Source organism: Phacochoerus africanus, chromosome 6, assembly GCF_016906955.1.
Source record: "Phacochoerus africanus isolate WHEZ1 chromosome 6, ROS_Pafr_v1, whole genome shotgun sequence".
Lineage (NCBI taxonomy): Eukaryota > Metazoa > Chordata > Mammalia > Artiodactyla > Suidae > Phacochoerus > Phacochoerus africanus.
Window position 1 is genome coordinate 8,070,131 of NC_062549.1, and position 16,270 is coordinate 8,086,400.

A 16,270-nucleotide genomic window follows, 5' to 3' on the forward strand; every position below is an offset into this window, starting at 1 on the left:
CCATCTGTGTCCTGAGGCTCAAGAGTTCATCCCTTTTTGGTGCTGAGTGGTAGGGACGTACCGCAGTTTGCTTCTCCATCCACTGTTGATGGACCCTGGGGTTCTTTCCAGTTCTGGGTGCTGACAAAGCCCACAGCAAACCCAGCTATGGAGTTGGCTGTGTGTCAGCCTCAGTCCTAAGGACTCTATAACCCGTATGGGATGTACTTCTTATTTATTCCCAGTTACGGATCTATTTGTATTCCCAGGTGAGACCAGAGAGGTCGAGTGACCTGTGTGAGGTCTCACAGCGAGAGAGAGGGCCTGAGATTGGAACCTGAGCCTGGCTCCAATGTGGGTTCTCATAACCACACAGAGCACTGGCCATTTGCACCTCTGCTGGAGCCTGGCTCTCAAACGGGCTGTCCTGCAACTCCCATGTGGGTGCTCACCCCCCCCGCCGCCCCCGACCACCTGCCTGCCAGGACAAGCTGAGCCAGGCCCCTGTAGCACACACGTGGTGTGTGGTTCTAGCCCACCAGTGGTCTAGCATAGCCCCCGGCTCTGTACCTCCTGCCGGGCTGGAGGGTGTGCCAGGGGCTTTGATGCAAAGCTGGGGTCTGAAGCACCCCATCTGTTGCCCAGCTCCAGGTGATTCGCTCTGTTTATTGCATGTGGCAAAGAGGGTGACCGTGTGCTGCGCGGCATGTGACAGTATGATACCCAGGGAAGCAAATGTTTTGTTGGGGGTGCAGTGCCCTCACTGTGTTTGGTCCTTGTTTTCATTTCCTGTGGCTGCTGTGAAGCACTGACTGGCTTCAAACAACAGAAGTATATTCTCTGTTCTGGGGGCCAGAACTCTGACCACAAGTGCCAGCCGGGCCACTCTCCTCCAGGGCCTCCTGTCTTTGCAGCTACAGCATCCTTTGGCTTGTGGTTGCTCTCTCCAGGCTCTGCCTCCACCTTTGCATGGCTTTCTCTGCATCTGTTCAAATCTCTCTCCACCTTTCTCTTCCAAGGACACTTGTCATTGGACTTAGGACTCTGGGATTATCCCAGATGACCTCATCTCTGGATCCCTAACTTAATGATGTCCGCAGAAACCTTTTTTCTGAAATAAGTTAACATTTACTGGATCTGGGAGTTTGATGTGGACCCATCCTTGGGGTCACCTTTCAAGCCCACTAGGGTCGTTTTTCACTTTTTAGGCTTCGTCGCAGTTTGCAATGCATTTTCTCCACCCTGAATGTATAATGTGAGCCTGATGGGAATAGGGAACAATCAGAGGCAATGTCTGTATTTACTTGGAAGAGGGGTGTCAAGTACAGGGTGAGAGTCTGACTGCACCCCGAGTTACTCAGGGCATCTTTGGGGCCCCCAAGTTGCTGTAGCTGTGTTTCCTCCTGAACCCCAGCACGATTCTTCAGACTCTTTTTCCTGATTTTTGCGGAACAGCCAGTGGGTCTCTTTGTTGCTTCAATGGCCGTGGACGGTTTTGACACAGCTCGGGGCTGACACTGGCCCCCTTGGCTCCCTCCCACGCCTGCTCCGGTTGGCGGTAATCATATCAGGCCATTTCACGAAACCTCCAGCATCCGCCATGGTCCAAATGAGAAACAGAGCACGCTCATAGCTTATCTGTGGGTCCCAAATCACATTCAAAAAGGGAGAGGGAAGACGGCGGCCGGCCTTCTGCAAGGGCCTGGGTGACCCTCCTGGCTATTAAGATTGCCCTTCTTTCTGCAACTTCCTGTTGCATGGGTTGGTTTTGTTTGGCAAACATCAAGAGCTTTTTACCCTCTCCCCATTAAAGAAAAAAAAAATGCTCAGTGTTCCTGTTGTGGCTCAGTGGAATCGCACCCGACTAGTGAGGGTGCGGTTCGATCCCTGGCCTCACTCAGTAGGTTAAGGATCCGGTGTTGCCGTGAGCTGTGGGGTAGGTCGCAGACACAGCTCGGATCCTGAGTTGCTGTGGCCGTGGTGTAGGCCAGCGGCTGTAGCTCCGATTCGACCCCTAGCCTGGGAATTTCCATATGCTGCAGATGTGGCCACAAAATAAATAAATAAATAAATAAATAATGAAATAAAATAAATGCCAACATTGGCATCAGTTTTAGACTTTCCCGTGTGCCCGATCTCTGTTCATCCCTACAATCAGATGACATAGGTAGTAGGTAATGTCATCCCCACGCTTTTTTTTTTTTACTTTTATTTGTATTTTTTTTTTTTATGGAATTTATTCCCAGGCCATGAGTTTTTGTTTCTTCATTTTCTTCTGGGCACACATGGCTTCTGTAAAGTGACATCCTTCACATATTTGGTGGCTTTTCAGATATGCATATCCTTAAAGGCCTGGGCAGTTTCACCAGTGTTCTTAAAGTGTCCAACATGAAGATTTGAAACCTCTTGGTTTGCATGATTTTGTGGGTTTTCTGGGTCAAGTGAAAAGGGAACCATTTTTAGAGGTCCCCTCAGGCCAATTACTGGGGGAAAAAACCCTCAGCCCCACTTTTTTTTTTTTTTTTTTAAGGGCATTGAGGCTCAGAGAAGTAAAACACTTGTCTAACAAAGGGACAGGGCTGGAACAAGTTCCCATCCGGGAGGACTGACTTCAGATCACAACTCCTCAAGTCTGAGCCCGGAAGGGCGTGGTTGCCCCTCAGGGTTGCGTCACCTCTGCTCCCAGCTGATATTCAGACATGAGTCTGCATCTGGATGTAGCTTCTGCTTTCCTGAAGGTTCCCTCAGGCTCCCTAGCCGGCTTGTGAATTAGGCATCACTACATTCACTTTGTGGTGAGGCTTGTGACCCGCCCAGGGTCACAGGTCCCATGCATGACATTTTGCCCGCTCTCAATGCAGGAGGAGATGCAGAATAACGTGGAGGTGGTGCACACCTACCGACAGCACATCATCAACGACATGAACCCCGGTAACCTGCACCTGTTCATCAACGCCTACAACAGGTACCGGATGCTGCCCAGCCACACAATAGCTGCTTATCTGGCTCCTTTTGTAGGTCTGGCATGCACATGGGGCAGGAGAAGGGGGATCATAAAATTAACAGAAGATTCAGCCCTGAGCAAAATAGATGATCAGAGGTGCCTGGGGAATCCAGATGCCTTGGGGAGTTTTGAGTGCTTTGCAAGGAGCTGAACTTCCACTCCAGACCACTAGGGGCGCAAGCAAGAGTGGGACCTGGTCACATCTCAATGGGTTTGAATACATGCCTGTGCCATGGCTGACGCCAAGGAAGGTCCAGGTGTGATGCGAGTGGCAGAGGATGTGGGAGGATGGGAGGAATCCAGGGAGGCTGCTGGGAGGCGGAGGAGTCGTTCCAAGGATGAGGAGCACTTTTAGCAGGCCTTTGGCAGGGGTGCAGCCCTCTTAAGGATAAGAGGGTCTGGAGTCAACTAGAGGAGGGGACACTGGGACCGCTGCTGTTCGGTCAGGGGTTCTAGAATCTTCAGGGAACTCATCCTGCTGTGCTCCCACAGAGGTGGCAGGAATGAGCCTCCTGGGCTCTGTTTTCCCACATGTTAATAACTTGACTTCATGATGGGCATTAGAGTCCATTTCCTCTGACCCTCCTCCCAGCCTCTCAGTGCAGGAGGGACAGGCGGTACCCCCAGCGTGTAACGGAGGGCACGGAGGCTGAGCTGCTCATTTATTCAGCAAACCCTAAACAAGGCTGGAGTGGGCAGGCTTTCAGTGGGGCCGTGGGCACAAGGAGGAGGCCAGCCACGGCCCTCACAGCCCCACATGCTGCAGGAAGAAACTGATTCCTGTCAAAAACCCCATGAAGAAGTGCTGTCACAGGCCATTTCCTGCTAAGGAAGCAAAGGCACAGAGAGGCTCAGCCTTCTGCCTGAGGTCACCCAGCTAGGAAGCAGAGGGGTGTGATTTGAATCCAGCCGGGCTGACTCCCAGCTGTGACGTGAGAAAGGGCAGCTCACGGTGGGAGCCACCAGGCAGCGTGAGGCTGGTGAGGAGACAGATGGGGCCAGGCTGGACTTTAAGGCACAGCGGAAAACCGCGGGAGGGTTGAAAATGAGGGAGTGAACGGGATAAGCCTGAGTTCCAAAATGATGCTTTGGGAGTTCCCATTGTGGCTCAGCTGGTTATGAACCCGAATAGAATCGTATCCATGAGGATGCGGCCCCACTCAGTGGGTTAAATATCTGGCATTGCCATGGGCTGTGGAGTAGGTCACAGATGTAGCTTGGATCCCTTGATGGTTGCTGTGACTGTGGGGCAGCTCTGATTCTACCCCCAGCCTGGGAACTTCCTTATGCCGCAGGTGCGGCCCTAAAAAACACAAAACAAAACAAAACAAAATGATGTGGTTACTATACAGAGGACTCAGAATTTGGGTGGGACTGAGGCTCAGACCAAGTGGAGGCTGGACACCATCTGAGACATGCAGGCTCCCACTAGGGCCACGGGAGGCAGGGACCTTCTGTAGAGGAGGGTGTGACGTGTCCTCCTGACAAAAGAAGGAAACCTGGGGGCTCCATGGGGAATGCGTGAGTCCTGAAACATCTGTGGATCCCAAGAGGCCGGGGAGTGACCTTGCACAGGTTGGAATGTGGGTGTTTGCCAGAGTGGATGGTGCAGGACCTCCAGGGATCAGCTCAGGGGGAGGGCGCTTCCTCCAGGGGAGGGTCTGCTATGCTGGTGTAATGGGGCATTTGTCTGTGTCTGTCTGTAGCCGGCGGGACCTGGAGATTGAGCGGCCGATGCCCGGAGCCCACACGGTCACCCTACAGTGAGTTGCTCTTTCTTCCTGCTGTCTCCTTAGCTTTACTCACAGTTGCCCGCTGTGCCTTCCTTCTGAGTCTGGCAGGACTGACCCCTGCCCCATGCTAGGACTGGGTGGGTTCTGTCCAGGGATTGGGCATGGCCCAGCCTCACTCGACTTCTCCTTGGGCAAGGGCTTGGTTCATAGAGTGTCCCTGAGACTAACAGGGAGGCTTAGATCTCAGATGAGAAATGCTGTCCACACCAGACAGGATTTACAAAGCACCTATTTTGCCCCCATACTATGTGAGGCTTTGCTTCACTGAGCCTTGGGGTGAACAAGACATAGGACCCACCCTGAAGAGCCCTATAAAACTGGAAGGAAAAGACACTCATGGATACAACCAGCTGGATTCCACCAGTAGTGGCTGTTGGTTTTTTTATAACCTCATCACCCCCATGAACCATATTATTTGACACTTAAACTTGGCATATGCTTCGTCACATCCTTTGCCAGGCATGTCCTTTTTGTCTCTGATCTTGATTGCTAGCAAAGTCCTATTTATCCTTCCTTGAGGAGAGGAAATAAAACATCAGGGCATGGAAATTCTCTGGCCGAAATTCAGACTAAGGTGTAAATGACTACTAACTCATGTTATTCTAAGAGTAAAGCAGAGGATAGAGAAAGAAGGCAGTTAAAAAAGAGCAAAGGGTAATGGGAAAAAACAAAATAATTTTTTTTTTTTTAGCATTTTCATCCCAGCCTGGCAGGCCTGGGAGTGTAAGGCTCTTTAAATGAACTTCAGCTCCTCCTTCTCTCTCTGCCCCCAGGTGTCCTGCTTTGTTGGTGGTTGGGGACAATTCTCCTGCTGTGGACGCTGTGGTATGTAGAAACCAACCCCTGGCTTCTGCACTTAATTCAACAGTCCAAAGTTATATGGAGGCTCCTTTCCCACCATCTTCCCTCCTCTGCCTTCATCAGGGCAAGTGACATCTTCTAGATGTCATATTGGCCTTTGGGCAGAGGACTCAGGCACCAGCTCCTTCCCTGGTGACTGCCAGTCCTAGTTGCTCAGCCGCGGGCCCTCTGTCTCATCTCCCAGGCCCCTCACCTGCTGATCCACCTCCCATTGGTTTATATAGGCATGTTGCCACTTGGCTTCCTGGCCAAGAGACTCTCTGCCCATCTGGGAATCAGGTGGCAGCTTCAGACGTGGTTGGAGCCTGGTCCTCTGGCAAGGCAGAGAGGCACCTGGGTAGCAGGGCTTAGACATAGCTTTCTGGCTCATTTCACCCCCTAATTTCCACCTGTGATGTTGTGGAGGCAAAACAAGGGTTATCTTTCCAACATCCCCATAGCTGGGGACGTGGGAGACTTGGGGGCTATTGGGCAGAATCCTAGAGTGGTGACATGCCTTGAGCAGTAGGCCGAGCAGAGTCTGCAAGTGCTCACTTAGTAAAGACCTGGGGTGTCTGATTGAACCATGAATTTCTTGTCATCTAGTCCACTGGACATAATTATAGGATGCATCAATAAAGATATATTGTTTATATTAAGGGAGATGATAGTTCTACTGTAGACACTTTAAACATTACAGGTTACAAGGGGGTATTTTGCCCACTTCTGGATGCACTTTTAAGAGGATCACGGACAAACTGAAAAAAGAAACTATCCTAGTGGATGTGATTTCATTTGAAAAATATTTGCCGAGACTGGGGATGTTGAATCTGTAGAATCACTGGCAGCATCTGGTTAAAGAAGGCCATTCATTTAGCACTGTTTTTGGAGCACCTTCTAGATTTTAGCTCATTTTCATAACAACCTTTTGAAAAAGATAGTATCCCCATTTTACTGATGAGGAAACTGAGGCTCCAAGAAGTTAAGTAACTTGTCCAGGGTCATAGCTGGAAATGTCAGGGCCACATATATTTAATCCCAAAGCCCACGTTCCTCAATCCATGCCAGTAGGAGTATTTTACTTTCAGATGGTGGCAGAGTGACAGGCAAGGAAGAAAGCTTATGACTTTGGCTCCAGGTAGAAAATTAACAAATTTCTTTTCCCTCTCCCTGTCCAGGTGGAGTGCAACTCAAAACTGGACCCAACGAAGACCACTCTTCTCAAGGTACAGAGACAATTGTGCCGGGGGGTGGGGGTGTTGTTCTTTCTTAGAAACTCCTAAGTTTTCAGCAGAATTGAGTTGTACCTGATACAGCAAAACTAGTGGTCAGAAACCCCAGAAATGATTATGTAATGTATCTGTTCACAGGCATCTAGGGTGCTGACTGGTAACCCAAGGCTGCAGAGATGAGGGGATCCCTGTCTAGGTCCCCCGGAGTTTAGGGGCTGTGGGTCATGGCTCAGGAATTTATGGGCGGGGCTGGCTGCGTTCCCATGGGGCTGAGGACTGCCCCAGGTTAGCTGACCTTGAGGCTTGCCCTTGGGATTCAGCCTTGAGATGCTAGCCCGTAGGATGGTCACCGCCTCACCCACCCTCCCCAGGACCTTCCAATCCAGTTTCCCCACCCCCACTCTGCTGCCCAAGTGCTCCAGTGCCCTGGGCTCTGGTTAAATATTCACACATGCAAAACAGTGATGGCTTTGAGTGATGTACCAGGAACTCCGGAAGTTATAGCATGTACCAAGGGTGGCCAACCAGGAGCCCCATCAGGCCCGAAGCTTTGAATGGTGCAGTCTCCTTCTGAGGGGTCATCAAAGAGATTGTCTGTGCAGGGCCTCGTGCAATGAACGCCTTCTAGTCAGGCAGACCTTGGCTGGAACTTTGTAAGCTCTCCAAGTTCTCCCTGGCCCAGTTTCTACCTCTAAAGTGGCACAGTGGTACCTTCCAGGGTCCTTGGGGAGCAGAGTGAAATTAATGACAGGGCCTAGCACAGCGCCTGGCCCATCATAGGCTGCGAGCAGCGGTTACCAAGACGACAGAGTGTCATGCTGAGAGGCATGGTAACCACAGCAGCCTTGCCAGGTGGGCTGGGTGCTCCCCCATCTATAATATGCCCAGACGCCTCTCAGCAGGGCAGGCCCAGGGCTGGACAGCGGGCAGAATGGGTGTCTATTTGGAGCCGGTCCGCAGAGCCGGGATCTCCTCCACTGAGGTGTTCGATACTCACCGGCTTCTCTCTCCCCCAGATGGCGGATTGTGGCGGCCTCCCCCAGATCTCCCAGGTGAGTCGCACCTGTCCCCACTCCCCAGGTGGAGGGCATGTGCCTCTGTGACCTGTTACCCTCTTTGTGCTCACTGTCTGCTCAGCATCTCCCACCCCTATTATAAATCTGATGACACATTGTGGACCCGCTGCCCTTCATCAAAGGTGCTTAAAGGAGTTCCCGTTGTGATTCAGTGGAAACTAACCTGACTAGTTTCCCTAAGGATGTGGGTTTGATCTCTGGCCTCGCTCAGTGGGTTAAGGATCCAGCGTTGCCGTGAGCTGCAGTGTAGATCTCAGATGCGGCTCAGATCCTGCCTTGCTGTAGCTGTGGCATTGGCCAGCAGCTGTAGCTCTGATTCAGCCCCTATCCTGGGAACTTCCATATGCTGCAGGTACAGCCCTAAAAAGCAAAAAAAAAAAAAAAAAAAAAGGAATAGTTTCTGCTTTGGGGGCTGTCTTTTGCACATAACTGTGCCCTGCTTCTCTTTCTTCCTCCAGTCCTGAAAAGGACTTTCTAGCTACGGGTGCCCCTCCAGCCCTTACAAGCCCCCCTGAGCTCCCTGGGGGCCCCCCTTGCGGCAGCGAGCAGGCACTGGGGGTCCCTGCCACCCGTCCTAGTGTTTTTGGGTGGTGATTCCATCCTCTCACAGAGGCCACATCACCCCAGGCCTCCCTCCTTCCCGTTAGCATGTCCCCAGCAGGTGCATCTCACCCCCGAGCTCATGCTTTCCTTGTCCGTCTGTCCATCCATCCATTCATCTATCCTTCCCATTTCTTTCCTTCGATGCACACATCCCTTCTTCTGCATGTCCACCCGTCCTTTCTTTTCATTCATCCACCCATCTTTTTTCATGTCTTCCTTTTCCATCCACCTTCTTTTTCATTGTCATCTATCCATTTGTCCACCATCCTTTTATCCAGCCACGCGGCCTGCTATTAACGCACAGAGTAAAGTGCTATGGGGCGTGGAGAGCCCTGCGCTGACATGCAGGACCACTGACTAATCCTAAAACCTTGGGCGGATTATTTATCTGTCCGAGTCTGTTGAGCTGGGGAATGTGGATGGCAGTGATACTGCCTGCCTGAGTTGGATGTTGGGAGAAAGTGAGGTGATGTTGCAAAGCCCTTAGCGTGATGAGGGGCCCTTACATTCTCGACGCGGAGTTGGACCCATCAGTTTATCTAAGGCGGTCTTCACAGAAACCCTCAGAAGTAGCTGTGGCACCCCGCCCATACCTTCCAGGTGAGGGAACTGGCTCAGACAGGTCAGGTCATTTGACCGAGCTCCCCCACCTGTGACGTGACCTTGAACTTTTTCTTCCTGGCCAAGGCCAGTCTTGGTCTCCGTGATTATACACCACAGTCTTTACTCGTGTGTTTTGTCCTATCCACACGTGCTGGCCTTCCACCTCGGGTCAAGGTCTTTAATGAAGGTGACCACGGGCACGGCTCCCCGCGCCCTGTGAGATCGGGACCTCTGGCACTGACCCCACTCTCCCTTGTTTCTCTTGCAGCCGGCCAAGCTGGCTGAAGCCTTCAAGTACTTCGTGCAGGGCATGGGATACAGTGAGTATGGCCTTTCCTGGCAGGCGGTGGGTTGAGGGGCAGGTGTGGGAGGCAGGGCCAGGCTGAGCTGCGTATTCTCTATCCCCTTGGCTGGGCTGGGCTTTCCGCAGGCAGAGCTTTCCGGGGAAGAAGTATTAAGGTGCCTGGAGGATGGGCAGCCGTGCAGAGGTTCTAGTGTCTCTTCAGACCATAGCAGTTCATTCTCCCTTGTTGAATGGAAGCTGGTTCCAACCAGGAATTTTTTTTAAGCACCAAGAAGACAGCAGACAATGAAACCACGAAAATCTTTTTAAATTTTGATTACCCGCTTTCCAAAGGACTTTGAGTTGTAGTGATGATGGTGGTGATGGCGGTAATGGTGATGGTGATCATGATGATGGTGGTGATGATGGTGGTGGTGGTGATCGTGATGGTGGGAATGATGGTGGTGATGGTGATGATCGTGATGATGGTGGTGATGGTGGTAACGATGATGGTGATGATGGTGGTGATGGTGATGGTGGTGGTGATAATGATGATCATGATGATGGTGGTGATCATGATGGTGGTGATGGTGGTGACGATGATGGTGATGATGGTGGTGATAGTGATGATCACGATGGTGGTGGTGATCATGATGATGGTGGTGATGGTGGTGGTGGTGGTGATCGTGATGGTGGGAATGATGGTGGTGATGGTGATGATCGTGATGATGGTGGTGATGGTGGTAACGATGATGGTGATGATGGTGGTGATGGTGATGGTGGTGGTGATAATGATGATCATGATGATGGTGGTGATCATGATGGTGGTGATGGTGGTGACGATGATGGTGATGATGGTGGTGATAGTGATGATCACGATGGTGGTGGTGATCATGATGATGGTGGTGATGGTGGTGGTGGTGGTGATCGTGATGGTGGGAATGATGGTGGTGATAGTGATGATCGTGATGATGGTGGTGATGGTGGTAACGATGATGGTGATGATGGTGGTGATGGTGATGGTGGTGGTGATAATGATGATCATGATGATGGTGGTGATCATGATGGTGGTGATGGTGGTGACGATGATGGTGATGATGGTGGTGATAGTGATGATCACGATGGTGGTGGTGATCATGATGATGGTGGTGATGGTGGTGGTGGTGGTGATCGTGATGGTGGGAATGATGGTGGTGATAGTGATGATCGTGATGATGGTGGTGATGGTGGTAACGATGATGGTGATGATGGTGGTGATGGTGATGGTGGTGGTGATAATGATGATCATGATGATGGTGGTGATCATGATGGTGGTGATGGTCGTGACGATGATGGTGATGATGGTGGTGATAGTGATGATCACGATGGTGGTGGTGATCATGATGATGGTGGTGATGGTGGTGATAGTGATGATCGTGATGATGGTGGTGATGGTGGTAACGATGATGGTGATGATGGTGGTGATGGTGATGGTGGTGGTGATAATGATGATCATGATGATGGTGGTGATCATGATGGTGGTGATGGTCGTGACGATGATGGTGATGATGGTGGTGATAGTGATGATCACGATGGTGGTGGTGATCATGATGATGGTGGTGATGGTGGTGACGATGATGGTGATGATGGTGGTGATAGTGATGATCATGATGATGGTGATGATCATGATGATGGTGGTGATGATGGTGGTGATGATGGTGATGATGGTGATGATGGTGGTGATAATGGTGATGATGGTGATAATGGTGATGATGGTGATAGTGATGACGGTGATGATCATGATGATGGTGGTGATGGTGGTGGTAATGATGGTGGTGGTGATAGTGATGGAAGATTAATAAAACCTTTATTTTTTTCCTCATGTAATCATCACAGTAATCCTATGTGATACTCTTATTGTCATTTTATAAATGATGAATCTGAGGCTTTGAGGAGTTCACTCTCTGGCTCAGCAGAAATTAATCTGACTAGGATCCATGCTGTGACATAGGCTGGCAGGTACAGCTCCAATTTGACCCCTAGCCTGGGAACTCCCATATGCCTCGGGTATGGCCCTAAAAAAAAGAAAAGAAAAAAGGAAAGTGAGGCTTTGGGAGATGAAACCAGGAGCAGAGTGGGGATCTGTGGCATTCTTGAGCAAGTGGGTAATAAAGTCACATTTTTAAGACACTCTTTGCTAAATCATTAGGTTTGGGAATTGAAGGATAAAGAGAAACACAGTTAAGAATTTGCAGATGGAGTTCCTGTCGTGGCTCAGTGGTTAACGAACCCGACTAGTGTCCATGAGGCTGTGGGTTCGATCCCTGGCCTTGCTCAGTGGGTTAAGGATCTGGTGTTTTCATGAGCTGTGGTGTAGGTCACAGACACGGCTCAGATCCAGCATTTCTGTGGCTGTGATCTAGGCCGGCAGCTATGGCTCCAATTCGACCCCTAGTCTGGGAACCTCCATGTAAAGACAAAAGACAAAAAAAAAAAAGGAATTTGCAACTTTTTGCAGTATGGTTATAGTTTATTCATAGACACATGTAGCCCTTTCTCAGGAATACAGGCCCCTGCTCAGGACGGACAACACCAAGTTTAAGTACACCGTTGGGCAGCAGCCTCGGTTGGTCCATGTGGGTGTGTTGGCCACGGTTTGGGCCCTGATGTGGTTCTCTGGCTCTTTCAGTCTGTTGCCAGGAATTATCATCCATATGCCCATCTAAACGAGGAAGTCTGAGCATCTCATCACTTCCATTTTTTCCTGTGAGACTTAAACGGTTTGCTTGTTTAAAATAGTGATGTTATGTTTGGTAAACTGGCCGCGGTCCCTAAGATTGGCCTCAGCCGTGTCTAGTTTCTAGTGTGGCTGAGAGTGGGCCAGCCTGATTTACATGCTTTGGGCAGGATGCCTGTCCCAAAGTGCCCTCTCGCAACAGAAAACATCTGCCTGTGGGTCCTGCCTCTCCGGCCTCCTTCCTTCTGGAAAAGTGTGCAGGCAGAGGCGGTGCCTGGAGAAAGCCTGCGTTTACCTCCAGGGCATGAATTGCCACTTGTCCTCTCAGACCTGCCCGGGGTTTGGATTTCTGCTTTGGAAGTGCATTCTGGGGAGACAGGGAATGAAAGGCAGGCTTTGTTTTTCCCCACAGCAGCTTCTATTTCCAGAAAGCCGAGGCATCCTGCAGTCACAGGGAAAGACAACAGAAAGATCTAGAAGCATCCACCAAAGACAAGGAGAGGGATTGTTTGTTTATGCAGGGCCTGCTCACGGTGACTGGTCAGCATCATCCATGACACCCTGCCCGAGTCACCGGAGCCCTGCAAGGTCAAGAAAAGCCCAGATCTGGGGTCGAGAAATAGAGGCTCGGAGAAAACATGTGAGCAACAGATGTGGGATTGATCCCCATTTTTTCTGGGTTTGACGACTAGCTCTTTCAGAAAGATTCAGGAGTTCCTGCTGTGGTGCAGTGAGTTAATGATCCAGCTTGTTTCTGTGGTGTTGCCGGTTTGATCCCCAGCCGGGAGCAATGGGTTAAGGATCCAGCATTGCCACATGGTGTTGGATTTGATCCCTGGCCCAGGAACTTCTTTATGACAAAGATGCAGTCAAAAAAAAAAAAAAAAAAAAAAGGAAGAAAGAAAAAGAAAGACAAAGGAAAAGATGAGGATTCAGTACAGCAAGAATGAAAATGAATTCAGCTTGTGGGTGTTTGCCATGGAAAACACATGTGCCTGTTGAGCGAACAGTGTAAGCCCTAATTGCATGTGTCCATATCAGCCACCTCACTGTTTGATGTCCATCATTCACTGTGGCCTTGGCAATGATGCTTTAGTCGGTGGTGCTGTACTTTCCCACGGCTGCCGTAACAAATCCCTACAAACTGGGTGGCTTAAAACACCAGATACTTATTCTCTCACAGTCCTACAGTTCTAGAGGCTGGGAGATCAGAATCAAGATGCCGGCAGGGTCATGCTCCCTCCCAAGATTCTAGGAAGAATCCTTTGTTGCCCCATCCCAGCTTCCGGTGGTTGCCGGGAGTCCTTGGCTTGCCGCTGCATCCCTCTGACCTCTGCCCTGTCTGCACGTGGCCTCTCCCAGGTGTGCATGTGTCTGTCTCCTCTCCTGTGGGGAAACCAGCCTTTGCAGGAGAGTTCACCCTAACCTAGCGTGACCTCATCTTAATGAAACAGACCTGCAAAGATCCTCTTTACAAATAAGGTTACAGTCTGAGGTTCCGATGGACTCGAATTTGAGGGGGATGCTATTCCAACCCAGCACAGGTGGAGGGATTTTGTTGTCTTCATTCCACCTTATCAGCCACCTGCTGGGTTCAAGTGCACTTGTGAGCCCTTTGGAAAGGACGGTGCCATTGCTAGTTCCTGGGAGCTCATGGGCTTCTTCAGGGGAGAGATGATGGCTCTGAGTGGCCTTGATTTCTAGTCTGGCTGACCTCGAATATTCCTGCTCTAGTGATCATTGACCGTATGGGGTGGTAGGCACACATGCAGGCACTGATACCAGGGGATCAGTGTTAGTATCATTTTACAGGCGAGGCTGGGACTCAGAGGGGGACACTCCCCAAATCCCACAGCTGGGGAACATGTAGCAGGACTGGGATTTGGACCCAGCTCTGTGTTCGAACTACTGTGGGATCACAGCTGGTGCTTGCCTGGCTCTCCCCCTCTGGGAGTGGATGCAGGAACAATGGGGAGCCTGGAGACTGGCTGGCTGCCAGGATGGATAGGAGCAAAGGTGCCCGGCCAGGTGGGGCAGACACATCGCGCCTCCACTCAGTGGGCACTCTCCTCTCTCCGCAGTGCCCTCTGCCAGCATGACCCGCCTGATGCGGTCCCGCACAGCCTCGGGCTCCAGTGTCACCTCCCTGGAGGGTGCCCGCAGCCGCTCCCACACCAGCGAGGGTGTCCGCAGCCGCTCCCACACTAGCGAGGGCGCCCGCCTGGACATCATCCCCAACTCGGGTGGCACCAGGAACAGCGCCGGACCCAACTCTGCGGAGGTGTCCTGCTAAGCGACCTGCAGGGACCTCCGTCCCTGGACTCTGGGATCCATCGCTGTAGCCGCCCCTCCTCCGGCCCCTCCCCGCCCCTGCCTGCCAACCACGCGTAACTCGGTATTAATCCAAAGCTTGTTTTGTACGAGTGAGCTCTGGCGACAAAGCTAGATTGGGTTTGTGGAGGGCGCCCTTTCCGCCGAGGGCAGGGCGGGGTGGACCAGCGGACAGGAGCCCCTGTTTCCACCACCCAGTGGCCTAGTGGCCACGCACCCTCCCCGAGAGACGCCAGGCTGCCAGGAACAAGACGCGCAGCGGTAAACACTTCATAAATCCAAGCCTAGGCTGACCCGAGCATCCTGGCTGCAAAGGACGTTTTGTTGGACGTCCCGCCCACCTACGTCCTGTTTCCTCTCCAACTCAAGCAAAAACAGGCCTGTTTCTGGAAACCAACCCCTATGCGATTTGGGGAGGGGGGAGCAGCCAAGCGTGGGTCGTTCTTTTAACATGGCCAGACAGGAGGCCAGGAAGGGGGGGCAGTGTGTGGGGAGGCTCTGAAGCGTTTGGAAAAGCAAATCTGGGTAATTAACGAGAAGACGTCGATTTTTAAAGTTTGTGCATTTGTACACTTTTTATTGCTGAAGCCTACAGGCCTGTTTTCCTGGCATTTTTTTAATAGGCAACAAAAGCAGGCGACAGAGTCTCTCGGTTTTTCGAAGAAACTCTTGGCAAACATTGGGTATCATGGTGGGTTGAAGGCTTTGGCTTTGCTGCCTGTCTGCCTCCTCCTCTGCCCCTACTTCCCGCCTCACAGACGTGAACGCGTGGTTATTTTGTTCATGGGGAAGATCATTTAGATGTGCAGTCGCTTCCTCTGAAATGGAGGGAACGATTGAAAGTAGCTGTGCCCGGCTGTGACAAAGCGTCATTGCCATGCAGTGGGGGGCAGGGCTGCTGGGGTGGGGGGATTTGGGTTATACTAGATGTAAGGGATTCCTTGTGGTTGCCATAGACTCTAGCGCAGTTGTAATTTCAGTTGATCCCATCTGGTTCCCAGGAAATCACGTGTGATTGAGTTAAATCCAGCCTCCAATCTTTGATAACCGGAGTTGAATCTGAACTTGACCGCCAAACGTTTCCCACCTGGTGACCTTCCAGAATCTTCAGAGAGAAGCCTTTGCTCTTGTAGGGGGTGGGGATTCACGTGGGGAGTGGTGGCCCAGAAGATGTAAGGATTCTGGGATGTGTATTCCCTGGCGGTTCCTTCTCTCCTGCCTTCCCCTCTCCCTGCCCCTCTAACCTTTTGCTGAAGGGGGTGGCACCACTGACATCTCTGGGCAATGTCAGCGTAGCTGTCAAGTTCCTATACTACTGCCTTTTGATTTGCATTTTGGCTAACCATGGATCTTCTTATAGGACGTTTGGTCAGAGTGAACGGAACATTGTGAATCAGCCGCCAGGGCCTGGTGGGGAGTGGAGGGAAGTCATCAAGCCTTCTAGGTAGCTTGAGGGGCCATGACTCAGTTTACCTGCCACCTACCACCTGGGAGGCAGGGGTGGCTGATTCAGAACAAGAAACTGTTGTGTATAAGTCTTTCCAGAGGAGTTTCTTAATGAGATATTTGTATTTATTTCCAGACCAATAAATTTGTAACTTTGCAGTGGTCTGTGTCTTCTTCCTCTCCCTGGGAAGTCCTACCCTGGGACAGGACTTTCCCCACCTAGGGTCTCCCGCCACATACCCTTCACCTTTGGAATTCTTTGCTTTAGAGCATTGCAGTCCAATAAAAACGCAATGCAAGCCACAGATGGAACTTTAACGTTTCAAGTGGCCACGTCAAAAAAAAAAAAAAAGCAAAGAAACAA

The 16,270-nt window shown here is 51.2% G+C and overlaps 1 protein-coding gene across 1 annotated transcript in view; it reads left to right on the forward strand.

The window, feature by feature from the left end:
- Nucleotides 1-16,065, forward strand: part of NDRG1 (N-myc downstream regulated 1) — a 54,790-nt gene extending 38,725 nt beyond the window's left edge. The window contains exons 10-16 of the mRNA XM_047783212.1: nt 2,841-2,944; nt 4,690-4,746; nt 5,550-5,601; nt 6,795-6,842; nt 7,865-7,900; nt 9,399-9,450; nt 14,211-16,065. Of these exons, the coding sequence (XP_047639168.1) occupies nt 2,841-2,944; nt 4,690-4,746; nt 5,550-5,601; nt 6,795-6,842; nt 7,865-7,900; nt 9,399-9,450; nt 14,211-14,422 (561 nt within the window). The 3' untranslated portion in view covers nt 14,423-16,065. The remainder of the gene's footprint in view (nt 1-2,840; nt 2,945-4,689; nt 4,747-5,549; nt 5,602-6,794; nt 6,843-7,864; nt 7,901-9,398; nt 9,451-14,210) is intronic.
- Nucleotides 16,066-16,270: the final 205 nt, after the last annotated feature.